General features: G+C 45.9%; 1 protein-coding gene across 1 annotated transcript in view; it reads right to left on the bottom strand.

The window, feature by feature from the left end:
* Positions 1-25713, bottom strand: part of LOC140486491 (ATP-binding cassette sub-family G member 1) — a 74155-nt gene extending 48442 nt beyond the window's left edge. Inside the window, exons 1-2 of the mRNA XM_072585725.1 lie at positions 25472-25713; positions 23286-23526 (exon numbers count right to left, since the gene is read on the bottom strand). Of these exons, the coding sequence (XP_072441826.1) occupies positions 23286-23505 (220 nt within the window). The 5' untranslated portion in view covers positions 23506-23526; positions 25472-25713. The remainder of the gene's footprint in view (positions 1-23285; positions 23527-25471) is intronic.
* Between the last annotated feature and the right edge of the window lie 2043 nt (positions 25714-27756).

The following is a 27756-nucleotide window of genomic DNA, read 5'->3' as shown; positions in this document are numbered from 1 at the left end:
TTCGGTTGCAGGGGAAGGTGTCGGGAGTGGAGGTTGGGTTGGTGGGGGGTGTGGACCTAACGAGGGAGTCACAGAGGGAGTGGTCTCTCCTGAATGCTGATAGAGGTAGAGGGCTTGGAGGCCTTCGTGATGGGGGATGGAAGTGTACAGGAACTGGATGTCCATCGTGAAGATAAGGCGTTGGGGACCGGGGAAGTGAAAATCGTGGAGGAGGTGGAGGGCGTGGGTGGTGTGCCGAATGTAAGTGGGAAGTTCTTTGACTAAGGAGGACAGGACAGGGTCGAGGTATGCAGAGAAGAGTTCGGTGGGGCAGGAGCAGGCTAAGACAATGGGTTGGCCGGGGCAGTCAGGTTTGTGGATTTTGGGTCGGAGGTAGAAACGGGCGGTGTGGGGTTGTGGGACTATGAGGTTGGAGGCGGTGGATGGGAGATCCCCTGAGGTGATGAGGTTATGGATGGTCTGGGAGATGATGGTTTGGTGGTGTGAGGTGGCGTCATGGTCAAGGGGGCAGTAGGAGGAGGTGTCCACGATTTGGCGTCTAGCTTCAGCGGTGTAAAGATCAGTGTGCCTAACTACTACTGCACCTCCCTTGTCTGCCGGTTTGATGGTGAGGTTGGGGTTGGAGCGGAGGGAGTGGAGGGCTGCACGTTGTGAGGGTGAGAGGTTGGAGTTGGTGAGAGGGATGGACAGATTAAGGTGATCAATGTCGGGGTGGCAGTTGGATATGAAGAGATTGAGGGCGGGTAAGAGGCCAGCACGGGGTGTCCAGGTGGATGGGGTGTGTTGGAGGCAGGAGAAGGGGTCGTCAGAGGGTGGGCGGGAGTACTGGTTGGAGAAGTAGGCGTGGAGGCGAAGGTGGCGGAAGAAATGCGAGATGTCTAGCCGTGTATCGAACTCATTGATCCGGGAGTGTAGGGGGATGAAGGTGAGGCCTCTGCTGAGGACTGATCGTTCATCCTCAGAGAAGGAGAGGTCTGGAGGGATAGTGAAAATACGGCAGGGCTGAGAGCTAGGACCTGGAGTGGGGCTGGAGCTGGGAGTGGGGGCGGAGTTCTAGTCATGGGGTGGAGTTAGTCTTGGAGGCGGAGTCGGTCGTGGGGGCACAGATTGACGTGGGGGCGGAGATTGACGTGGGGGCGGCATGGTCCTTCAGCAGGTGAGTGACGTCACTGGGGCCAGAAGTGGCTGCGGCGACAGCCACCCCAGGGGCGGAAGGGGCACGCTGGGCAGAAACGGTGGCCATGGATCCCGCAGCGGCCATGTATCTGTTGGCGATGGTCTTCCTGGCGATCGTGGAGGCTGTATGGTCGGTGGTGGCTGTTGTCCGTGCAGCGTTGGGGGCGGAAGTGAGGTCACCGTCCAACAACCCTGTCCACCATCTACAAGGCACATGCAGGTCCTTGGATCCTCCATCGCCAGACCATAGCAACACGACGGTTGGAGGTAGAGCGCCTCATCTTCCGCCTAGGAACCCTCCAACCACAAGGGATGAACTCAGATTTCTCCAGTTTCCTCATTTCCCCTCCCCCCACCTTGTCTCAGTCAAATCCCTCGAACTCAGCACCGCCTTCCTAACCTGCAATCTTCTTCCTGACCTCTCCGCCCCCACCCCCACTCCAGCCTATCACCCTCACCTTGACCTCCTTCCACCTATCGCATTTCCAACGCCCCTCCCCCAAATCCCTCCTCCCTACCTTTTATCTTTGCCTGCTTGGCACACCCTCCTCATTCCTGAAGAAGGGCTTATGCCCGAAACGTCGATTCTCCTGCTCCTTGCATGCTGCCTGACCTGCTGCGCTTTTCTAGCAATACATTTTCAGCTATTAACCAGTCTGCCTAACTGTGGAGTAATGCCTGGGGCCACTTCAGTTTAGTTTCTGGATCGGCAGGTCTATCCCACACATTCATCCCCCAAAGTGAAGTTTGTGACTCTCAATGACCTTTCTATTGAGGTAGGTCCGACAAACTGGGAAACGTACCTCCACACAGGACTCCCCTCGGCAGCGAAACTCCAGCCCCAGGTTAAAGCTCACAGTGAAGATGCTGACTGGGCCAGGTTATATATGAATGCATTCCGTTTTTGCCCATTGGGATCAGCAGTAATTTCCAAGCTGTACCTCTGATGATGGTCTGGAGACAGCATTGTAGCTCAGTGGCTAGCTCTGCTGCCTCACAGTACCAGGGACCTGGGTTCGATTTCAGCTTCGGGGGACCACGTAGTGGTTGCACATTCTCCCCCTTTCTGGGTAGGTTTCCTCCAGGTGATCCTGTTTCCTCCCATAGTCCAAAGATGTGCAGGTTAGGTGGATTGGCCATGCTAAATTGCTGCGTAGTGTGCTGGCTAGGTGGATTAGCCATGGGAAATGCAAGGTTACAGGGTTATGGTAGGGAGGTGGGTGGGAATTGGAAGATCTTTAGAGAGGGGTTGGTGTGGACTCGATGGGCAGAATGGCTGCTTCCACACTGTTGAGATTCTGTGACACTGTCAGATTTCAGTCTCTGCACTTAAAGTAAAGACCCATTTGGCATGCTGGCCGACAATGTCAAATTAAAATAGAAAACGGTAGCTGGTTGTGTAAATTTCCAGGCTGACATTGATTCCTTGCTTGCCTGAAGTTAAAAATCACACAACACCAGGTTATAGTCCAACAGGTTTAATTGGAAGCACACTCGCTTTCGGAGCGACTCTCCTTCATCAGGTGATTGTGGAGGGCTCGATCGTAACACAGAATTTATAACAAAGATTTGCAGTGTGATGTAACTGAAATTATACATTGAAAAATTGATTGTCTGTTAAGCCTTTCATCTGATAGAATACAGTGATTGAGCCCTCCACAACCACCTGATGAAGGAGCGTCGCTCCGAAAGCTAATGTGCTTCCAATTAAACCTGTTGGACTATAACCTGGTGTTGTGTAAGTTTTAACTTTGTACACCCCAGTCCAACACCGGCACCTCCAAATCTTGTTTGCCTGAAAACATGAGGTTAGCACTGCCCCAGCAGACTCAATCTCACCCAAACACTACCTCCTCCCGATCACCAGTCACTTCACCTTCACCAATAATGTCCCACATTTTGGGTTTAAAGGAACAAAGCTGTATTTGTTTATGTCAGCTGTGGTTGGATTAACAATATGCTTGCCTTCAAATCAAAACAGCTGATGGTTCAAGTCCCACTCCAGAAATCTGGGCACATTTCCAGGCCGGCAGGTCAGTGTAACACTGGGTGAGAGCTGCACTGTCTTTCAAGGGTGACACCAAAACCAACGCCCTGGTCACCTTTTTGGAAACACAGCAGGGCAGATGTACCCCATTATCCTGGAAGGTCTTTTAACTAACACTGATATTCAGTTAAAAATCATACAACCCCAGGTTACAGTCCCACAAGTTTATTTGGCAGCACTAGCTTTCAGAGCGCTGCTCCTTCATCAGCTAGTTGTGGAGAATAAGTTTGTAAGACACAGAATTTAGTGAGGAGGGAGGTATGGGCGCAAGTTTTACATTTCTGTCGGTTGCAGGGGAAGGTGCCGGGAGTGGAGGTTGAGTTGGTGGGGGGTGTGGACCTGACGAGGGAGTCACAGAGGGAGTGGTCTTTCCGGAACGCTGATAGGGGAGGGGAGGGAAATATATCCCTGGTGGTGGGGTCTGTTTGGGGGTGGCGGAAATGATGAAGGATGATACAAAGTGTGATATAACTGAAATTATATGTTGAAAAAGACCTGGATTGTTTGTTAATATATTCAGGCAAACTGATCGATTATTAACATTGCTGTTTTGTGGGATCCTACTGTGTTCTACCTGGGTGCTGTGTTTTCTAAAGTCCCAAGAGTGATCATGCTCTGAAAGTACCTGATTTGGTTGTAATGGACTTTTGGGATATGCTGAGTTCTTTAAAGGCCTCAGTCTATATAATTCCTGATGAAGGGCTTATGCCCGAAACATTGACCCTCGGATGCTGCCTGTGCTTTTCCAGCGCCACACGTTTGGACTCTGGTTTCTCCAGCATCTGCAGTCCTCACTTTCTCTCTATAGAATTGAACGTCTGACGTCATAAACCAAGACTCTTTGACACTGCCGGAACAAATCAGCATCTTTAAAACAATACAGTATTCATCTGGAAGTGAGAGGTCAAGAAAAAAATAAAAAGCACAGGTTTTCCATGGTCAAAATGCATGGAAGGACACCTGATACTTAATGAGAAGTGTGAGGAATGTGAAGGAGTTACAGGCACAATCTTGGAGAAAGTGAGGACTGCAAATGCTGGAGATCAGAGCTTAAAAATGTGCTGCTGGAAAAGCGCAGCAGGTCAGGCAGCATCCAAGGAGCAGGAGAATCGATGTTTCGGGCATAAGCCCTTCCTCAGGAATGAGGAAGGTGTGCCAAGCAGGCTAAGATAAAAGGTAGGCAGGAGGGACTTGGAGGACGGGCGTTGGGAACTCGATAGGTGGAAGGAGGTTAAGGTGAGGGTGATAGGCTGGAAAGGGGGTGGGGGCGGAGAGGTCAGGAAGAAGATTGCAGGTCAAGAAGGTGGTGCTGAGTCTGAGGGTTGGGACTGAGAAAAGGTGGGGGGAGAGGAAATGAGAAAGCTGGAGAAGTCTGCATTCATCCCTTGTGGTTGGAGGGTTCCTAGGCGGAAGATGAGGCGCTCTTCCTCCAGGCGTCGTGTTGCCATGGTCTGGCAATGGAGGAGGCCAAGGACCTGCACGTCCTTGGCGGATAGGAGGGGGAGTTAAAGTGTTCAGCCACGGGGTGGTTGGGTTGGTTGGTCCAGGTGTCCCAGAGTTGTTCTCTGAAACATTCCGCAATTAGGCGGCCTGTCTCCCCAACATAGAGGAGGCCACATCGGGTGCAGCGGATGCAGTAAATGATGTGTGTGGAGGTGCAGGTGAATTTGTGACAGATATGGAAGGGTCCCTTGGGGCCTGGGAGGGAAGTGAGGAGGGAGGTGTGGGCGCAAGTATTACATTTCTTTCGGTTGCAGGGGAAGGTGCCGGGAGTGGAGGTTGAGTTGGTGGGGGGTGTGGATCTGACGAGAGAGTCACAGAGGGTGTGGTCTTTCTGGAAAGCTGATAGGGGAGGGAGGGAAATATATCCTTGGTGGTGGGGATGGCGGAAATGACGAAGGATGATACGATGTATCTGGAGTTTACCATCTGGTGGGGTGGTAGGTGAGGACCAGTGGGGTTCTGTCCTGGTTGCGAATGGAGGGGCAGGGTTCAAGGGCGGAGGAGTGGGAAGTGGAGGAGATGCGGTGAAGAGCATCGTCAACCACATCTGAGAGGAAATTGTGGTCTTTGAAGAAGGAGGCCATCTGGATTGTACAGTATTGGAATTGGTCCTCCTGGGAGCAGATGCGGCGGAGGCGAAGGAATTGGGAATATGGGATGGCATTTTTACAGGGGGCAGGGTGGGAGGAGGTGTAGTCTAGGTAGCTGTGGGAGTTGGTCGGTTTATAGTAAACGTCGGTGTTGAGTCGGTCGCCCAAGATAGAAATGGAGAGGTCTAGGAAGGGGAGGGAGGAGTCTGAGTTGGTCCAGGTGAATTTGAGGTCGGGGTGAAAGGTGTTAGTAAAGTGGGTGAACTGTTCAACCTCCTCGTGGGAGCACAAGGTAGCACAATCTTGGCAGCCTTGTGGGAAAATAAAAATGCCCTAAATTTGTGCGCAGTCAGTGATGCTCAGCCGTTTACATTGTCGGCTAGAGATTATACTGAAAAATTCAATTAATTCATAGTTCCTTTAATCCCTACAGGCCTCAGTCAGGGAGATTCAGGTTCACTGCAGTTCATTGACCTGGTTCTTTTCAGCACAGGCTGAATTCTAGCTTCCCCATGCTGTATGGTAGAAAGGAAGGACTCAGTAAAACATTCGGCGTTAACTGTGTGTTTTCACCTCATATCGTTCAAGAAAGTTCCAGAATTGATCCTCCTGTTTGTGTTAGTTATGCGATTGTGGCTGTGGGCAACAATGAGGATGCAGAAAATCGTCACCTCAGGAATCAAATGGAGCTCAGCTACCTTCTGTCTTGGTGGGTAGATGTGTAGATGTGAGCAGGGGGTGAAGATTCAGTTGTGCCATGACGCTACCCCCACTCGACAAACAGCTGATCTCCTGTGGTCAAGACTCTCTCATGGGGCAAGACCATCGTGCTGTCCCAGTGAGGAATCAACGCCTTCGAGCAATCTTGCCCAGCCCTAACTCTTGTTGGATTCCATCAGGAAAGACAACAAACATCAGCAGGGCAACGGGGAGGGTCAGACCACTTCAGGGTCCCACCTCAAATGCTTCACTGACAGGATACATGAGAGAAGTGGGGCACTGAGGGCAATCACAGCTGGTGAGCCAATGTGGGGCAGCGCTGAAAGATTGAGATGACAATGACAGACCAATGCACAAACAGTCAGAGAGTCATAGAATCCTGTAGCAGGGAGACAGGCCCTTTGGCCCAAACTGAAATGCTCATCAACGTTAACCCCATTTCCCTGCACATATCATTCCCTGCCTTCTTCACATGTTACAAAGTAAACAAGGTAAAGTAGCATTGTCAGCCCATAACGCGGATATTTAAAATGAACCTCACCTCTCTGCAGAGAGAGTATTACTTTCAAAGTTGCTCTACTATTGACACCTGCGCGTGAGCTGCATAAACCCTGGATCATTCTCAATGCTCATTTGTTTACGGATCTTGTGGTAATGTCCCAATCTCTGAGCCAGGAGGCTTGGATTCAAGTCCCGCCCGTCCCAAAGGTGTGTAATAACACCTGTGGGTCGCTTCAAATGTAGGTTTTTTTTAAAAAAAACGCCCATTAATTTAGTCAACATACAGAATTCAGCATGCAAGAGTGAAAAATGCCGCCTTGTTATTGGCAGAAATTTCGAAACTGGATCGACAACCCGTGTGCTTTATCATTGCAGGGCATGAAAGCTCAAGTAGAGGCCCAGTGCAGGGCCTGCAGCCCACCCACTACCTCATGTGTCTTCAGGTTACATTGGTGTCTTCAACCCTGGCTACAGGCTGCACCTGTCAGAACGGTGGCACAGTGGTTAGCACTGCTGCCTCACAGCGCCAGAGACCCAGGTTCCCCAAAACGTCGATTCTCCTGTTCCTTGGATGCTGCCTGACTTGCTGCGCTTTTCCAGCAACACATTTTCAGCTCAATTCCCACCTCAGGCAACTGTCTGTGTGGAGTTTGCATGTTCTCCCCGCGTCTGCGTGGGGGTGCTCCGGTTTCCTCCCACGGTCCTAAGGATGAGCAGGTTAGGTGAATTGGCAGTGCTAAATTGCCCGTAGTGTTAGGGGAATGGGTCTGGGTGGGTTGTGCTTCGGCAGGTCGGTGTGGACTTGTTGGGCTGAAGGGCCTGCTTCCACACTGTAAGTAATCTAATCTAAAAAGATACGTTCTGAACGTGACAGAAAATCATGTTCCTAATTTCAGATCAGAGTGCATATCAATTAATGGAGAAGAGCAGAGACTTAAACTACAGCTGAGAAAGTGATAGTTGCAGTGGTAGCAAGGCAGGTCTTTCGTGAAAAGTCACTCGAATGCATTATTGTCCTTTTAGCCAATGGAAAAAGATAGCATGATGCTGTTCTAATTTAATTCACTGAGAATTCAGCCTACGATTTGGACAGCAGAGCACTGGCTATCACCGGATATCAGAACTTTCAGTGCTCTGAATGTCTGAGATTTCAAAATGGCCACCAAACAACACTGGCTCGTGTAATCAGTTCCTTGAGAAAATAAGAAGCTGTATTTATAAAGGAACTTTCACAACCCCAACTCAAAGTGATTTATAACAATGGATTACTTTGTTCTCATGTGTTATCAGAGTCATAGTCATAGAGTCATACAGCAGGAAAGCGGACTCTCTGGCCCAACTCATCCATACTGACCAGGTTTCCTCAATGGAACTAGTCCCATTTGCCTGTAATTGCTCCATATCCCTCTGAACCTTTCCTATGTATGTTCCAACTTCTATTACTTGTAAATGGAGCTGTCAGTATTGCTAATCAGTGATGTTTCAGACAGTAGACTATAGAGTATTACAATTGTCACTGTTCAGTATGGGAAAGAACAGCCAATTTGCAAACAGCAAGCTCCAACAGATAGCACAATGGTTATGACCAGATTATCTGGGTTTTGAGGAATATTGAATGAGGAATTTTGTCCAAGATATCAAAAAAAAACTCTGATGCTCTTTTCCAAAGTTGGACCCTTTGTAAAAGAAAAGATAAAGTTTCAGGTAATGTCTCATTGAATGACAGGCTTATAGCATTACCTCGGTGACCACATTTCAAAAGTATTTCATTTGCTGGAAAACATTTTGTGAGTCCTGAGATTGCAGGAGGCACTATATAAACATTAAGTCTTCAATTAGCAGTGGTGAAAAGATGTATTTTTGTAAGGACAGTGGTTCACTCCCCTTTCACCTCTACCTCTGCTCACTGTCCAAGAAATGGTCTCGCTCCAGTATCTGGCTGACTAATCTTTCTTCAACTAGAAGCCCAGCCAGCACACTATCCAACCCTTTGAGGAGGTATTGAACGCCAGTCTAGGTCCACTCAGAACCTATGTTCATTTGCGCATCTTTTTCCAGTTGGAAGCAGGGATCAGGAGGGGGAATCTTAAACTGATCTCTTCAGATACTGTGGCCAACCATTCAGTTAAAAACGACTAACTCAGGCCAGGCAGTGGGACCTGCTAGTCAATCAGGATTAGTTACACAATGGCATTGACCAAGAATGAGCATATCACTTGAAGAAAGCAGGAGTGAAGTAAATACGTCACCCCCGTGAGGTATCTGAGCTTCCTGAGCCTGTTATCAGTCTGCCTCTTGATTGTAAACAATGCGCATTTCACAAACACAAAATAGGCTGAATGACCTTTTCATTTTGTTTCCCCAGCTGCTTCGGGTCACTGTTGATGCTTTATATATTCATTCTGTGACCTCCACGTGCCACTTCTAAGCTTATTGTGTTGTGGGGCCTGCAACTGGTCTGAATTGCTTCTGTAGATTTAATTAATCAGATTTCACACTCTGCCTAGCAACTTGGCTGCATGACATGGTTTAGAGCCAGGGTCGAACAGATGGCAATTAAAGCTGTATTTCGGTTAGTTTAACAGGGCTAGCGTGCATTATCCTTCCACTGAACTACAACATAACTGGCAAACAAACACTAGGACTGGTCCTGTAACAACGCAGAAACCCCAATGTCCCCGCAAGTAAGTAACACGCAACAACGTCTACCCCCAGGTCATAGTATTTTCTCTCCTTTGTCTTCTGTAAGGGGTCAGCCAGTTGACACACCCTTCTCCAGCTCTCCGAGAAAGTGACACCTCAGTAATACAGCCTCAGGGGAGAACTGGCAAAGTTGCCTCCTACCTCCCCATCAGCACAGGTGACATCTCGATGGCTATATAATCTACTTTACAGTCAGAACACCTCATTGCAAGTTGGCACATCTCAGCGGCTGGTCATTGGAGAGATGCCCTAGATTGCTGACAGAGGATGGCAGGAGACACAGCCCCCAGCAGAAGAGCATCCCATGCTGTTGGTGATTAGGGACAGAATACAAATGTATAAACAGACACATGAGCAGTAGGTAGGTTTGTCCGTGGCACAGGGCAAGCGATACAAAGTCTACAGGACTGCAGCAATGTGCTTGGGACTTCGTGGCCTCAGGCATGTGAGCTTCCAGCTGTCTCATTGGACAGGCTGGCAGTTGTCATGGAGATCCAAGTCCAGTAGTCTCACGGTCAGCTGGATGTGAGCACAGACCTACACACCATCAGCACAGACAATGGTGCTCACCAACAGCAAGGCTACAGGAGGATGAGGGACCTTGACCTGACTCCAGAGGGACGGGGTAGTGCCAGGAGGTACCCAGCCAGAGGAGACCACACACTAGCAACACACACCCACACCTGCCACTTGCTGTTTACGGAATAATAAAAGGCAACAATGTTTGCTCCCCAAACAGGCCCAGCCTCACCGGTTTGGTGAGCCCCCAACTTGCTGATAGCTCTCCCCATCAACCCTAATTGGCTGTGCACATCCCCACGTCCCCACCCAACTCGTCCATCTAATCCTTCCTCCCTGCTCACTTCCAAGTGAAGCAGTGCTTTACCTGCACTTCACTCCATGTAGGTGAGTTGTACTTGCTGCTCACAATGTGGTCTCCTCCGCGTTGGGGAAATTAAGCGCAAACTGGGCGATCGCTTTGCAGGACACCTACGGTCCGCCTGCAAAAATGACCCTGAGGTTTCGGTTGCCTGCCACTTCAACACACCACCTTGTTATGATTGTGTTAACGTCTTGGATGCAGATACAGCTAGTTATCCTTGCTGTATTCATGCTGGTCCACGTCCTACCTCACTGGCATCATACTGGAGGGTGACTTCATCCTCTTCATCAGCTTTACTTTCAGCTCTATCACTGCCATGAGAAGGTTTTAATTAATGATTTTAATACATGTTGCTTCGTGTTCTGCGCCTCAATACTGCTGCATCTCTTTGGCAGTGCATTAGAGTAACAGTATGCACTCCTACAACAAAATGGCCAAGACTGCTTCTGGATAGTTAACAAATCCAACACAATGTGACACTGCTTTCACCTCTGTTAGTCACGGAGTCATTGCTACAGTTCTCAGCTTGTTGAGATCCGGGCAAAAACCTTTTGCTGTCAGTATATGGCCTATGTACTTTGGACACCTTTCAATGTCTTATTTTTGTTCAGCTTCAGGTTTATCTGGCAATCTGTTTTGAGCACTCACACTATATTTTGTTCACAGTCAGCTCCACACCCTTAAACTACCTGATCATCCACGATAGCTTCACCTCTGTAAAGATCACTTTTGCACATTGTTTGTTGATACTCCTCTGAAACTGTGGAAATGCTAAGCTGCACGCACAGTCATGAGGATTTCTTGAACTACATCCAAAATGCAGTTAGAAAGCTGCTGCTTTCGCAACATTTATTTGCCAGCAACCATCCTTCAAATCTAAAGTAGTTAAGATTGCTTTTTAGATTAGACTCCCTACAGTATGGAAACAAGCCCTTTGTCCCAACAAGTCCACACTGACCCTTCAAACAGTAACCCACCCAGACCCATTCCCCCACTCTATATTTACCCCTGACTTGGCAATTTAGCATGGCCAATTCACTCAGCCTGCACATCTTTAAGATTGTGGGAGGAAACTGGAGCACCCGGAGGAACGCAGACACAGGGCGAATGTGCAATCTCCACACAGAGAGTCGCCCAAGGCAGGGATCGAATCCGGGCCCCTGGTGCTGTGAGACAGCAGTGCTAACCACTGAGCCACAGTGCCACCCAATTTTCCTTTGCAAGTTGTGTAAAAAATTCCTTTAATAGTTGGAATGGGATAATGTGAACTCTTCAGGGCTTTACTTATATCCTGTGCACCATTGCATAATCTCAGTTTCCCCAGTTATTTCATTTCTACTGTGCTGCTGATCCATTCTGTAGGAGTTGTCACTTTTTTGATTACTCCACTTTTTTCCAGCTCTTCGATCTTTTCTTTCAGGTGGGCTTTGAGGGAGTTGGAAATTTGTTCTCACACTTGCATTTACAAATCATTCTGCAATAACACAACAGTTATGTTCCCTTGCAAGCTTGCACTATAGAAAATTGTGCTCTGGAAAACTGTTACAGAAAATGGCACTATAAAAAATTGCTATACCCGTTCAGTCAAAAGTTCATGTTATTCAAACACAGTCCACATTTAATCAATTGTGTTATAACCAATTCGTGCTGACAAACCGCACGTTACAACAGAAGCCATCCTAAAGCTGCAAACATATAATTTTTCTCCTCCAGGATCTGCTTTGCAGTCAGTAGTTACTGTGCTGAGATACACACCAAGTTTATTTTGGAACATCAAGGTTCCCAGTCCCAGCTTTAGATGAGTCCCAGCTGAAATGAATGGTTTTTGTGTGTCATTTCTGATTTGGAACCCCAGAGGTTCAAATGTTTGTCATTTGCAATGGACTTTCAGAGTAATCTGTCCTATTGACATGAGTATTGAGCTGTCATGTGGCCTCAACCTTATTTTTGAGGGCTTCATATTTGGATTTCGATCCATTTTGCAGAGGGCTGTGAAAGTTGTGATGTTACGTGACAATGCAGTGTCTGTAACACTTCATTATTATTCTAATTTTCCACTCATCATTCTGACATTCACAAACAATTTGTCCCCTTTGATTCTTTGGGAAATATCCTCCACATTATTTGCATCCTGTCGTTCGTCTATGATAGTTCTGCCCTTTTGGCCTGGAATGGCTATCAGCCTGGTTGCTTTCCCGTGAATATACTGTAGCTGATAACTTAAATGCTTCTCAATGCTTCTGCACACATTGATCATTCTCCTGAGAATAAATTTCTCCTCTTTGAGTAGACGTTCTCACACTGCAGGATTTCCTATCCCAAATGCAATCCTGTCTTTAATTAGGTCACCGTCTAGTTGAACAATTCACAGGGTTCAGCACTTGTGCTACACAGTTATCAATGGCCTCTTTCTTACCTTGGAGCCCTATTGTTGAACACGCAGCATTCAAAGCTATGCTCTTTTTGGGATCAACATATGCCTTCAGGGGTTTCAAAAGTTCTGCTTTCCATTTTGTTTACCCTTGGGAGATTTAGGCTGGAATACCATTTGTACCAGTCTATCCCAAACACCCCCAGCTACCCCCATACCATAGTGATAATAGTGTTGCTACTCATAGCTGTCCTGAGTTGCTGTTAAATCTCTCATATGATCATAATTTTGTCTTTATGAATGGAAATGTTGCTAGCTCTGCTTCACATCTTCTGTCATTTTGACTAGAGTTAGGAGAATAAAATTTGCAGCCATATTTCTCACTCAGAGATGATCTAATTAAAAAGAGCTAACTCAATGTTCTGCTTCTTTGTTCATTTTGTGCAATTTCCTGTGGTTTTTAGCAGATTCTGGAGGCCATGAACATTCCTGTATATCACCTTTAGGAACTGTGCTTCTAAATAGCTCTTCAGGAATCAATCACATCTCATTCTGATACCATGTCAGGTGCTCACAGGAAAACAGACTTGCTTATAGTATGTCTTTCTTGAACTGGCGATAAGATGGCTGTCTCGTGAGTAATTGCATTTCTATTCTAAACACTCCTTGTGGCACTAACAGTTTTATTAGTTTAAACTATGTTTACAAAATGAGTTTTTCTTGAAACATTGCAGTTCAGGGTGGAATGGCATCTTCATCATTAACCAATGTCACTCTCACTATCCCCCCAGACACGCCCTTCAACATCCCAACTCCAATTTTTACTTGTGAGCTGAGCTGAAACCTCAATGTGACTTTGAAACCAACACAAAGGGGATCTGGAAGTCTGTTGGGTCAGTGATGATTAAAGGGCCCCAAAAGGAAGATTAGAAATCATTATCACCACTTTTAACCCCTTAGATTAGATTAGATTACTTACAGTGTGGAAACAGGCCCTTCGGCCCAACAAGTCCACACCGCCCCGCCGAAGCTCAACCCACCCATACCCCTACATCTACATCTACCCCTTACCTAACACTACGGGCAATTTAGCATGGCCAATTCACCTGACCTGCACATCTTTGGACTGTGGGAGGAAACCGGAGCACCCGGAGGAAACCCACGCAGACACGGGGAGAATGTGCAAACTCCACACAGTCAGTCGCCTGAGGCGGGAATTGAACCCAGGTCTCTGGTGCTGTGAGGCAGCAGTGCTAACCACTGTGCCACCGTGCCGCCATAAACATACTTTTGTATCACATGAGAACCTGCCAGAGAGATTCCTATTCTCCATGCCACTGAGGAGCTTATGACGAGCTAATCTCTGATACATTTACCCACAGCCTTATCTCTGTTCAGAACAGCTGTGTTTTGAGGTTGACATATTAAATAAACCCCTCCCGGGCTTCCCATTGCTAAGGTTAGAGAGTTTGAAACCCTCCCTGCACAGCACCACAACCTCATTCAAATCCTGCTTCTGGCTATTATTTCCAAGACTAAGGAGCGAAAGCAAGGGGATGTACAGGTACAAAATTAAACGTAAGTGGTTTAGGGATAAAGTGGTGAGGCTACGAGAATAGCAATAGCAGGGGCACAGATTAAAACAAAGGCCAGGACAATATGATGTAACAGGTCATACAAATATGTGAAGGAGAATAAAGGAACACAGGAACTAGGTGGGTACTTGGGATTGGGGCAGTGCTCATGTGGAGGATAAATATCGGTATTAAATGATAGCGTCAAATGGCCTGTTTCCGTCATGTAATTCAGGAGGGAATTTTATAGCACCCAGCATGCCCACACTGGCCCAGGCAAATATGCTTACAGTGAGGGGACAAGTAAATAGTTCAGATGGCTAACCCACCATTTTCCCATCCACCCCACACCCTCCACAGCTCTGACCACACCAGACATATAATCCATGGGGCAAGGTTAGGGTGGTGGCTCACCAACACCCCAAGGTTTATTGAGGCACTTAACATATTGATGTGGCAATAAGAGACCTTGGTTGATCTCCACTGCTAACTGCCAGTGCTGAGCATCAGGAAATGAGTGAGATGAGACTGGCTCTACTCTCACCAAAGTTGGTCAAAGGGTAGGAAGAAAGAATGGCCTTCAGGGCATGCCCTGGGCATTGCGGGAGCACGATTGTTAACGATGCGCCAGCACCTTTGTGCCTTTCCGCTTGGCTTCCAGAATCAAAGGGAAATGATGCGCTTAGGCTCTGCATGTACCAACTTCTCCTAATGCAGTCTAAGAATAAGGGCGAAGCCATTCAGGACTGAGATAAGGAAGAATTTCTTCACCCAGAGAGTCGTATACCTGTGAAATTCTCCACCAAAGAAAGCTGTTGGGAACAATTCATTAGATATATTCAAGAGGGAGCTGGATGTGGCCCCTGTGGCTAAAGGGATTAAGGAATACGGAGAGAAAGTGAGAGTGCGCTCCTGAGATTGCATGATCAGTCATGTTCATACTGAATGGTGGTACAGGCTCTAAGGGCCAAATGACCTATTCTTGCAGCTATTTCCTACGTTTCTGTGTTGATAAAGCTAGAGTGAATACAGTAAAAGGTTCAGTTGCCATTGTCCCAGAGGGCCACTCTCTCATTAGAGAGAGACAACTGGTGGTAATTTAACTTGAGGGTCACCAGACCTCAGGCAAGGTGAGAGGCTGAGAAGGAGCCTATCATGATAACCTCAGCTGTTGGAGGGATTGAACCTGAGCTGTTGGCATCACTCTGCATCAAACCAGCCATCCAGCCAACTGAAAGGTTCTTCCGCTGTAGGAGGGGGGATCAAAAACAAGAAGAAAAAATATTAGAGTCAAACAATTTCAGAGGGAAATCGAGAAGTACCTTCTCCATGTCAAGACCAAGAGAAATCAGTAAATCACTCCCTCAGAGAGCAGTGAATTTTGAAAGGAGGGTGTGGCGCTCACTGGGGCTTCCAAGAACATGTTTGATCAATCCTTGGATCAGTAAGAGTTGAAGGGATATGGTGAAATGGAGGTTCTAAAAGAACAGGTCATGATCTAACAGAACAGTGGAACTGACTTGAAGAGCGGAATAGCTGTAGCTATGTTAACAGAGCATGCTTGTCTGTCTGCTGGCTGCCATGTCATCACTGAGCTCAGGGTCATTTATAACAAGCTGTGGTGACAATACTCGCTAGTACAGAATGGGAAGAGGTAAGGGATAATGAATAGGTTGACATCTCAGGAGCCCCGACTCTGGGAGAAAGTGAAAACAGAAGCTTTACAGCACGATGTGCAGACACCCATCACACACAGAAGGCTAACATTCCATTTTACCAATCCCTCTCATTTGCAATGCTATGGTTTTAATAATGATTACACTTAGCACAGTTCAAATGAAGGTTTGCTTTATTATACAGGAGTGCAGACCAACTGAGTGTCAATATCGCTAAGGTCTCTAAGGTGGCCATGGTGTTTGAGAAGCCATCAGAATTGGACACCCACAGACAGCAATTTCAAGGCAAGTATCCCAGACACTCAAGCTTGAACTTTAACTCCCAGGGCTATAATTACAGGTCAATATAGGGGTAAACTGGAGTCAAATCCTTGACTCTGCCTGCCATGTGGAATTCAAGCTGTCTGTTTTTCTAGATGTGGAGGAGCTGGTGTTGGACTGGGGTGGACAAAGTTAAAAATCACACAACATCAGGTTATAGTCCACTAGGTTTATTTGGAAGCACTAGCTTTCAGAGTGCCGCTCCTTCATCAGGTGGTTGTGGAGCAGGACCGTAAGATACAGAATTTATAGCAAAAGATTACAGTGCATGCAACTGACATGATATATTGAACAAACCTAGATTGTTGTTAAGTCTTTCGTTTGTTCAATATATCATTTCAGCTGCATAACACTGTAATCAGTTGCTATAAATTCTGTCTTATGGTCCTGCTCCACAGTCACCTGATGGAGAAGCAGCGCTCCAAAAGCTTGTACTTCCAAATAAACCAATTGGACTATGACCTGGTGTTGTGTGATCTTTAATATTTTTCTGGAAACAATATTGGGCATGGAATACTGATATCCTCCCCCCCCCAAATAACATTTAGCCCACGCCCAACACACAAAAAAAGACAGGGTGGCTTGTTAACTTGATGAAGATGTCAATCCAGGCTACTGATAAGACGTTGGAAAATTCCAGGAGGCCTCCTCAGTCCCCCATCACTCACCAGCAAGAGGGGCACAGTCAGTGCCCAGATACGTTCTCCCAAGTTGCAGGCCAGGCTTAAGAGGGTGGCAATGACCCTGGATCAGCCTGAGGATGGGCATGCAACTGCTTTAGCTATCTGGCCTTGACTGCTTTCCAGCACTGCTATGGGAGTCCAGCAGTGGTAACCACTCGTTCCAGCACTGCTATGGGAGTCCAGCAGTGGTAACCACTCGTTCCAGCACTGCTATGGGAGTCCAGCAGTGGTAACCACTCGTTCCAGCACTGCTATGGGAGTCCAGCAGTGGTAACCACTTCGTTCCAGCACTGCTATGGGAGTCCAGCAGTGGTAACCACTCGTTCCAGCACTGCTATGGGAGTCCAGCAATGGTAACCACTTCTTTTCTTCAGTTTCACTACAAACAGTGCTGGGAGAGAGGGTCAGATTCTTTCTGTCTGTCTGTCTCTTTCTCTCTCTTTCTCTCTCCAGCTCACCAAAATGGCAGTCTGTATAGGCTACTCTTCTGTAGGGTCTCCTGTTGACTCCATCAACTTTGAGGACTGACTCCCCAGTCTCTATAATGGGTGATTGCACCCTCTGTTTAGATCCTAATGCGTCAGCTAAGTGTTGCCAACACCCAGTGCAGTCCCTCAATCTGCCACAATCGCAACTGGTTGAGGGAGTGTACCTGCTCCTGGATTTTCACCAGACCTGGTGAAAGGCTGTTCTGAAGAAGGGTCACTCGACCTGAAATGTTAACTCTGCTTTCTCTACAGATGCTGCCAAACCTGCTGAGTTCTTCCAGCAATTTCTGTTGTTGTTTCTGGCAAGAAGGACATTGATTCTCCATAAGGGATTCCGAGGTGAGAGTGAGATCGCTCACTCTGTTCTATCTACACGTTTCGTGACATAGAAAGAGTTTATTCAAAGAGTCCAACCTCACCGGCTCATGGTTGAAAAGTTAAAGAGAGGAACCTAACATGCATGGTGCTGAGACAGGAACTTTGGAAAGCACACAGCCCAAATAAACATATCCCTTTCACAATCTCTTGGGCCTCCCTACAGTGTGGAAGAAGGCCAATTGGATGATCAAGTCCATACAGATCCTCTGAAGAGCATCACAACCAGACTTACCACCCCACCCTATTCCTGTAACCCTGTATTTCCCATGGCTAATCTATCTAACCTACACATCTTTTGGACTGAGGGAGAAAACTGCAGCACCTGAAGGAAACTCGTACAGATACAGAGGGAAATATACAAGCACAGGCAGTTGCCCAAGGACTGGAATTGAACCAGGCCCCTGGTACTATGAGGCAGCAGTATTAAACACTGAGCCACCATGTCACCTGAAGCCAAGACCCTATATCTCTCCCATCTGTATTTCTATGCCAACTTCCTGTATTTATCCCTACTCAGGGATTCAATTAACATTGCCATTCTCAAGAAAGAGTTACCACATTCGAACTGTCTAGTTTCCAACTTCAGATTTCCACGAATTTTGTGGTTTTCTTTCAGAATATTATGATCTGCACTAGAAAGCAAATTTAATTTGATCGTTTTGTCTGCGAAATAAAGTCCTAGATTTTAATTTGAAAATTAAGAAACTGAGTCTTGTCTGCTGTCTTTTAAAGGTTATAATTTAAAGGTTCTGAACAAAGGGGTATACTTTCTTTTCTATCTAAAATTAAAGGATATGGTTGTCACAATCTGTTTTAATAACTAAATGACAGAGCAGTAAAATATATATTTTCATCCTCTATGCAAAGGAAGAACATCAGGAATCTCCCAGATTACAATGGCTTAAAAGTCACAGGAAACATGGCTTAGTGTAAATTACATCGGCCATATACCCTCTTAATTTCCACCTGTACTATGTGCACCCATGTTTGCTTTTGGGATACAGGAACTTCATGAAGAATTCTGAAAAATATCAGACCAGGAATAGGTCATTCTCTGTTGTTCAACTAGGTCACAGTTGAGTTATGGATCACCTTCATCATTCATTGTTTTTATTCCATATTCCTTGAATTTAAAAAATTCTAACTCCGGTTTTCATGACTCCATGCCCTCACTCCTCCCCGTGTCTGCCACCTTCTCTAGCCTTTGACATCCCTGCACTCCTCCAATGTGACCATTGGTGGTTGTAACTTGCCACTGCCGGTGCCATACGCACAAGGATCCCGTCCCTAAACCTCTCCACCCCTCCACTTCCCCATCCCCCTTTAAGGTGCTCCTTAAACCTATCTCTTTGACCAAACAATCCTCACTTTCTCAAACTTTTGGCCATCTGGCTATTAATCTTTGACCAAGCAAATGTTTCACAGATTGATAGTTTCATATACCGCAAGAAAAGGTGTGTTGGTGATTATCTCTGGTGATGTCTGTAAGCATGAGTGAGGTCAGGTTTGCATATTCCTGATGAAGGGCTTATGCCCGAAATGTCAATTCTCCTGCTCCTTGGATGCTGCCTGACCTGCTGCGTTTTTCCAGCGCCACACTTTTCGACTCTGACTCTCCAGCATCTGCAGTCCTCACTTTTTCCACACTCACATGGGAACAATGCGTGTATGGCATGGCAAGTAGGCATGATTGTATTTGTGTGTGACTGTGTGCAGGAGGATAGGATCATGCTTGACTCTGATGTTTCCTTTGTACCTGCCCCCTCCACCCTCTCTTCCCAGCACTCACTATCTCAGTTCATGTCTAAAGAATGGCTACTTGGGTAAGAAATTGAATTGAATTGAATGCTTTTTATTGTCATTGTACTCAAATGAGTTCAATGAAAAGTTTACAAGTTGCCACATTACAGCGTCAGCTTGGGTACAAAGGCACCTGGGTACAGATTTTTAAGAGCAAATTCTTAGGAAGAAAATTGGAAAAATAAAGAAATGCAAAGTCCAGCAAACTAAAGGGGTCCTGGGACATAATAAGGAGGACGCTTGGGATAAAATGAGAAAAAAGTTCCAGAGAAATGAAGTGCAGATCTAAAAGGTATCAATGAAGTAAAGTGAAATCAGTATCATGACATGTGCATCTTTCTATCTGTCTTTTTATCTCTGACAATCAATTATTCATTTGGTTCCAAAAAAAGCTGGAAGCAGAATAATTTTGGGAAGATCCAGTGAGACTGTTCCATTTCTCTTCTTCTAACAGTATGCAATGACGCAGCAATGACATGTGCTGTTTTTGGAACAATTAGAATGTTGAATCAAAATTCGATGTCAGATTTTCCTTACAACCAAAGTGAATCAATCATTAGCGATTCAAAGATGGACTCTGTACATGAAGTGGGAATTTAGTAACAAAATAAAATATATAGTCCAAAATTGAGGAAGTCAACATTCAGGTAGGAGTGCAACAATAACTTTGTGACATTCTTCATCATGCCAGAATTAATTCAGACTGCCATTCACCCTGGCAGAAATAATGTAGTCAAGTGAAAAGCTGAGCACAATAGTGAGCTAAAATGAACCGACGATGTGCCTGACTTCAGTCACTGTTCTGAATATGGAGCTGCTGCTACCTTTGACAGGTACCGAGTCCCACTGATTCTGAAAGCCAAACATAGCATGTTGCTCACACTCTCTCTGTCTCTCTGTTTCTCTGTCTCTCTCTCTCTCTCTCCCAGGCTCTCCCCGTCTCTCTCTCTCTGTCTCTCTGTCTGTCCCTGTGTCTGTCTCTCTCCCTCTTCTCTCTCTCTCTCCCCCCACCCGTCTCTCTCCCTGGCTCTCTCTCTGAGTCTCTCTCTGTCTCTCTGTCTGTCCCTGTATCTCTCTGTCTCTCTGTGTCTCTCTCCCTGTCTCTCTCTCTCTCCCTCTGTCTCTCTCTCTCCCTGGCTCTCTCTGTGTCTCTCTCTCCCTCTGTCTCTCTGTCTGTCCCTGCGTTTCTGTCTCTCTGCCTCTATCTGTCTCTCTGTGTCTCTCTTCATGTCTCTCTCTCTCTGTCTCTCTTTGTGTCTTTCTGTCTGTTTCTGTGTCTCAGTGTCTGTCTCTCTCTACGTCTCTCTCTGTTTATCCCTCTCTCTCCCTCTTGCTATACAGCAAAATGGTAAAAACAATGACTGCAGATGCTGGAAACCAGATTCTGGATTAGTGGTGCTGGAAAAGCACAGCAGTTCAGGCAGCATCCAAGGAGCTTCGAAATCGACATTTCGGGCAATAGCCCTTCATCAGGAATAAAGGCAGAGAGCCTGAAGCGTGGAGAGATAAGCTAGAGGAGGGTGGGGGTGGGGAGAAAGTACCATAGAGATATGTTTCCCTTTACCTTGCGATTATGAGTCCATCACAATAGACTTGTGTTTTTTTTTCACTGCCTTGCTTAATCTTATTCCTTTCGCTTGCAAGAAATAAAAAGAAAACATCAGCTCACAAATCTACACTATCGTTTATTTAGGAAATGGCATCCCTCTCAAAACACATTCTTGCTATTCTTCCCCCCCCCGGCAACAACGCAGCGAGAACCAATCAGCTCCTGAGTGCTTGCCAAGCTTCAGCTGGAGGTTACTATCAGACAATGACCAACAGTAACCAGAGACTGAAGCTGCTGTGTTACATTATGGTGCATTGCACCTGGTTCTGACTCAAATTCTCCCCTGTATTTTAGAAGACGCTTTTTTTTCGCAGGTTCTTTTTTAAAAAAATACATCATAAATAGCTGTAAATACAAATAAAACCTCACGGGGTCAAGCATAATTGTTTCGCCGTAGGGAAAAGGATATTCACACAAATCCTTAAAGGTGGTACAGCAGATTGACAGTGTGTTTCAAAAAAAAACAAAACATATTGGTTCATTGGCCTGATAAATCGAGCAATTATGCATAAACGTAAAGAAAAAAACACACCAATAGAAATTGCTCAACTCAGTAGATCTGGCAGCGTCTGTGGAAAGAAACCAGAGTCAGCCCTTCCCTAGAAGGGTCACTGAATGGGAAACATTAATTGTAATTTCTCTCTAGTGATGCTGCCAGACCAGCTGAGTTTCTCCAACAATTTCTGTCACAGTTTGTTCCAGCATCTGCAGTTATATGTTTTATAAAACTAAAGATGTCAGTTTAGAACATTGTAAATTACTGGTCAGGTGTGGTGATGTGCTGGGCTCGTATCCAGGACGCCTAGGTTAATGTTCTGAGGAAAGGGGTTCAAGTCATACCATGGTAGGTACTGAGATTTGAATTCAGTGCAAATCCAGAATAGAAAGCTAGCCTAATGGTGACCATGTAACCAATTGATTCAGAAAAGTCCATTTTGTTCACTAATGTCCTTTAGCAAAGGGGATCTGCCATTATGTTGCTCTAGACCCATAGCAAAGTGGTTGAACCTGAACTCTCCTCTGGGCAATTAGGGATGGGTAATAAATGCTGGTCTGGACAGTAATGCCCTTATCCCATGAATAAAAGTGATTCAAGAAAGATGTAAAGTGTTTAGTAAGCGAAAAACAAGGGATACTAAGGATCAGCTACATCTGTTATAGCTTTGGAAAAGTTATTCCGCATAGAAGGTCACATAGCGCAGGTTGTCAGGATGAGGTGAGGTTTTGATAGCGTAATTAGAGGAAACTTATTCTTTTTGGTGAGTGGGTCAATAACCAGAATCAGAGATTTAAAATCACTGAGAAATGGTTGAGCAGGAAGATGAGAATATTTTCACTCAAGCTATCCGATTCTGAAATTCTGTACCTGAGAAAGTAGCAAAGCCGATTCCTTTAATAATGACTACTGCTGCAGTCAAATTAGCGCCTGTTCGGATACTGATTATAATTTTAAACACCGCACGCGGGATGCTCCGGAATCAGGAAATGGCCAGAGAAAAAGTAAAAGTCAAACTGATTATTTTTGTAGGCCAGGAGGTGCACCACACGATACTGTGGGGCCTTTCCCTTGCTATGTCTCCACATTCCCTTAGGCAGGGGCTCTCCCTTGCTCCCCACTACCTGAGCAATTCCTTGTCGATCTTTGCAGGATCTAACCCCCTCCCTTTAGAGGACATTACAGCCAGCCAACAATCCTCAAAGCAAAAATGCCAAACTTATATGCAAGAGGGGTATCTCTTACCCATCATCTAGCTGACATCCCGAGCTCCAGTGACTCTTTTTGACTATTAATTTGGGGGTGTGCATAAGACAAATAATCCCTTGTTACTCATTGACGGAAAGTTGCGAGCTTGCTGGCCAGCACCGGTTCTTCGCAATCAAAGCCATGTTAACGTTAGTCATCATTCTCATTAATGTTGCTTTGCGGTCTATGAGGCTACATAACAGCAATCACTGCACCTCAGGAGTAATGAACCTTGGTGAGGTGTTTTTTGGAAAGTCCTGTGGGTGTGACAGGATAATTGCAAGTGCCTTCAAACCCAGTCATAAAATTGGGTAACAGTCTGCATATTTGAGTCAGCACTGTAATGAATGTATAAACCATATATGTCAGCACACCCATACAATACATAGACATTGCATTACAATTGTACAGGCTCATTCTAATTCAGTATCACCAACAATGTTTGATCACCATTGGTGCACAGCGTTTACCCAATATGGAACTTTCACTAAAGGTTTCAAGGCAATGTACTTCCTTACCCTTCTTCCTCCACCACGGGCCCTCAGAGACGGAGTAGGAGAGGTTTTTGAACTCAATAGTGACTGCAAGCCGCCGTGGTAAGTATGAGAAACGGTGGGCCTCTGTCACCCCATTCTCCACTTTCTTTAAACGCATCTGGAAGATGGGGGCTTGTCGGGTGGCCATTCCATTTGAGACCACTTCATCTACTGAGACACAGACTGATTTGGGGTCTGTCATCAGTTCTGTCCAGACACTGTTCTGTAACAACAGACAAAGAGGCTTGATCAGAGTCAACACTTCAGAAAATGTGATTGATGTTTTGAAAATAAATTTTCCATTGACTTCATTGCTCTTTATTCACAGGTTGGCAAGAATTTAGTGCCTATCTTTAATACCTAGCAATGGCAGTGACTTGTTCAGGCATTTCAAAGGACAATTAAGAGTGAACACATTGCCAAGGGTCTGGAATCATACATTGGCGAAACCAGATTATTTCATTCCTGGATGGGCATTACTAACTCAGTGGAATTTTGACTTTTTTTCTATTCATTCACAGGATGCGGCTGGCTAGGCCAGCAGTAATTGCCCATTCCTAGTTATTCAGAGGGCAGTTAAGAGTCAACCACAGTGCTGTGGGTCTGGAGTCACATGTAGGACAGACCAGGTAAAGATGGTGGTTTCCTTTCCCAATGGAAATGAGAGGACATCAGTCAGGTAGTCTCATGGTCAATGTATTCCATATTTATTGAATTACCTGAATTCCCCAGCCAGGGATCTGAACCTGTGCCTCCGATTTATTGCTCCGGGGCTCCAGGTTACTGCTCCAGTAAGTAATCAGTCAACTTTTGTGGATCTTGGAACATCTTAATTCATCTGGACACATGAAAGCAGGCACACTCCGGAACAAGGAGGCAAGAATCTTGATTGCCCCTCCTACCTTCCAGTCCTTTCTACCCCTCCAATTCCCCCGTCCCTAAAGGTACCTTGGCTGCTAATGGCATCCCATTCTGTGGGTTGAATGGACTGGGATGGGGTGGGATTGGGGGAGGGGCGAGTCACTACCCAGATTATTCTGGCAGTAGCCTACTCTAAGGACGCTCCAGCATCTACAACCTGCCTCAGGCAATCTCCTTCTGCTGTCCACCTGTCCTTTAGAAAACCTTCAAAGGTCCCGCCTACAAAACATTGCTCTGGTGCAATTCATTGCACACGTTAGAATCATGTTTTTTAAAAAAAGTTTATTTAACAATAGCAATAAATGCACCGGGGGAAGTGTCCTTTATCTAATGGGCTTGCTTTTCTGTGGTGTGTTTTCTCAATCTCTTTAAAGGGAGTTCAACACACAGACAACAACAACAAACACAGCCCTGTAATGAGACATGTCTGAAACGATGTGACTGTACAAGAAACTGTTAAGAGTTTACACTTTCAGCGAACCACAAACTCCTCGCTTCTGCCTCCTGCTGAGAGAAAAGCAGCTACGACCATCCTCTCCTTCAACCAGAAATCAAACAAGAGCGGGGTTACTCTCGGTCAAAGCAGCTCAGGATGAATCTCCACAGGATATATAAACAGTCGAGATGACAGACAGCAGCATAATACCAGAGGGAGCAGGCTATCCAATTACCAACCACCCCAAAAGGTCTAAATATATACAGTAATGCATTCAATTATTCTGCATTAAATGTGGGGTAAAGCAGCAGAGCCCACATCCATGTTTCAAAGCTAAAAATAGCACACACACAAAACACACAACTCAACAAAAATAAAACAAGCAATCATGGTTGACTAAATAAACAGGTAATGTTTGCAAATCCATTCCAGGTCTGTTTCCATACTGGAGATAAAGAGGGATCATCTTTCTCTCCATCTCGTTGGCAGCCTGAGTTTATTAAAATATGCATTTTTTTATTCATCTTGCTAGTTCACCATTGTAGGGAACTTTTAGCAATATTTCACTCCGCAGTTTCGACCAGGAATTAAATTGCAACCACTGCCTTCTGGATGCGTCATTATTAAAACATTGAAAATTGCCATTTGCAACATTTCCAAACCATCCAGGCGCTTGAATTGACTGTCTCCCGACAAATACTTTGGTTCATGCAATGTCAATATTACACAATTATTTGATGGGGGTTAAAAAATGAGTCTTTTACGAGTTAATACAACACTCGTGCACACGTTGCACAAAAACACAACTTACCCTCTCGGAACCGTTCTCTATTCTCTGCCAAACCGTTGTTATCTTCTCTCAGAGATCAAGTGAAAAGCTGAGGTGTTGAAACGAGATGTTTTGTTTTGTTTTTCTGCCGCTGACCGGTCGCTTCGCCTTGTTCAGGAAAGATGTGTCTGGCGCTGCGCCTGGGATGCAGGGAGCAGAGGATTGGGAATGGTACCCAGCGAGAGCAGGAGCTGTGTGTATATGTGCCTGAATCCCTCTCCTGTCTGTCTTTCTCTGCAAGACACACACACACACACTCTGAACACCAGCCAAAAGGGGCGGTGACAAACCACCTCCTAACTACTGTCCTGCCTCCTTTTCTCTCCCCACTCACCCCGAACTTTTATTCATCTCCAATCCCTCCTTTCCTTTCTCCCTGAAACTATTCACTTCTTCCCGCCTTCCTCTCTTCTCCTTGTCTCCTCTCTCTCTTTATCTCTCTCATTCCATGTTCCTATTACTGTCCCTCCCTCCTTCCCAGGTTTGATTTTGGTTGGATTTTCTTTGTTGTTCTTTGTTTCTCCCCTTATATCTTCCAGGGCTGTTTCTTTCTTCTGTAATTTTATATATTAAAAAGTACATGTCATAATGCTTATATTGCTCAAGATGAATTGAGGCTGTTTCTCCTGGTGTGTTGGAGGCTGAGGGGTGAACTTATAAAGGCTTATAAAATCATAGAATCCCTATAGTGTGGAAACAGCCCAATGAGCCCACACCAACCCTCCAAAGAGTAACCCACCCAGACCCATTTGACCCTGACTAGTTCACCAAATCTACACATCCTGAATACTATGGGCAATTTTAAGGGCCATGTCACCTAACCTGCACATCTTTGGATTGTGGGAGGAAACTGGAACACCCGGAGGAAACCCATGCAGACACAGGGAGAATGCACAAACCCCACACACACAGTCGCCCAAGGCTGGAATCAAACCCAGGTACCTGGTATTGTGAGGTAGCAATGCTAACCAATGAGCCATCATGCCACAGGTGAATAGTCAAGGCCTTTTCCCTGGGTTAGTGGTGCTGGAAGAGCACAGCAGTTCAGGCAGCATCCAAGTAGCTTTGAAATCGATGTTTCAGGCAAAAGCCCTTCATCAGGAATAAAGGCGTGAAGCGTGAAGAGATAAGCTAGAGGAGGGTGTGGGTGGGGAGAAAGTAACATGCCAGGGCATCAATGTGGACTTCAACAGTTTCCTCATTTCCCCTTCCTCCACCTCATCCTAGTTCTAAACTTCCAGCTCAGCACTATCCCCATGACTTGTCCGGACTTTTCCTACCTGCCTATCTCCTTTTCCACCTATCCACTCCATCCTCTCCTCCCTGACATATCACCTTCATCCCCTCCCCCACTCACCCATTGTACTCTATGCTACTTTCTCCCCACCCCCACCCTCCTCTAGCTTATCTCTCCACGCTTCAGGCTCACTGCCTTTATTCCTGATGAAGGGCTTTTGCCCGAAACGTCGATTTCGAAGCTACTTGGATGCTGCCTGAACTGCTGTGCTCTTCCAGCACCACTAATCCAGAATCTGGTTTCCAGCATCTGCAGTCATTGTTTTTACCTCTTTTCCCTGGGGTCAGGGAGTCTAAAATGAGAGGTTTGAGAGGGGAAGATTTAAAAGGGACCCGAGGGGGAACTTTTTCACGCAGAGGGTGGAGTGTGCATGGAATAAGCTGCCAGTGAAAATGGTGGAGGCTGGTACAATGACAACATTGAAAGGGCACCTGAATAGGTGCACAAATAGGCAGGGTGTACCGTAGGCGGATATGGACCAAATACTGGCAAATGGGACTCTTGATTTAGGATGTCTGATCAGCATGGGCAAGTTGGACCAAAGAGTCAGTTTCCGTGCTCTACATCTCTATGACTCTATGAATCTATGAATCACAGATTAATTTCCAAGGCAGTGCTGCCAGTGATCATGGGTATAAGGTTATTAAACACAAAACTCTTTTTAAAAGAACATTTTGAACAGAGCTGAAAAAAATGAAACGTATATTTAATCTATGAGTTTTTTTTAACTCAGTCGGTAGTACTCATAGTAAATAGAGAGGAGTGGCAAATGTGACGTACTTTAATTTCCAAAAGTAATTTGATAAGATGCCTCATGAAAGGTTGCTACACAAGATCAGAAAACATGGTGCAGGAGGTAATATGTTAGCACAGAGAAGGGATTGGTAAACTTACCGAAGAGGGTTCAGAAGAGAATTGCCTGGATGTTGCCAGGAATGGAGGGTTTGAGGTAAAGGGAGAGGCTGGATAG

Source organism: Chiloscyllium punctatum, chromosome 15, assembly GCF_047496795.1.
Source record: "Chiloscyllium punctatum isolate Juve2018m chromosome 15, sChiPun1.3, whole genome shotgun sequence".
Taxonomy (NCBI): domain Eukaryota; kingdom Metazoa; phylum Chordata; class Chondrichthyes; order Orectolobiformes; family Hemiscylliidae; genus Chiloscyllium; species Chiloscyllium punctatum.
Note: the sequence above shows the minus strand (reverse complement) of the source record. Positions and strands in the feature narration are given on the sequence as shown.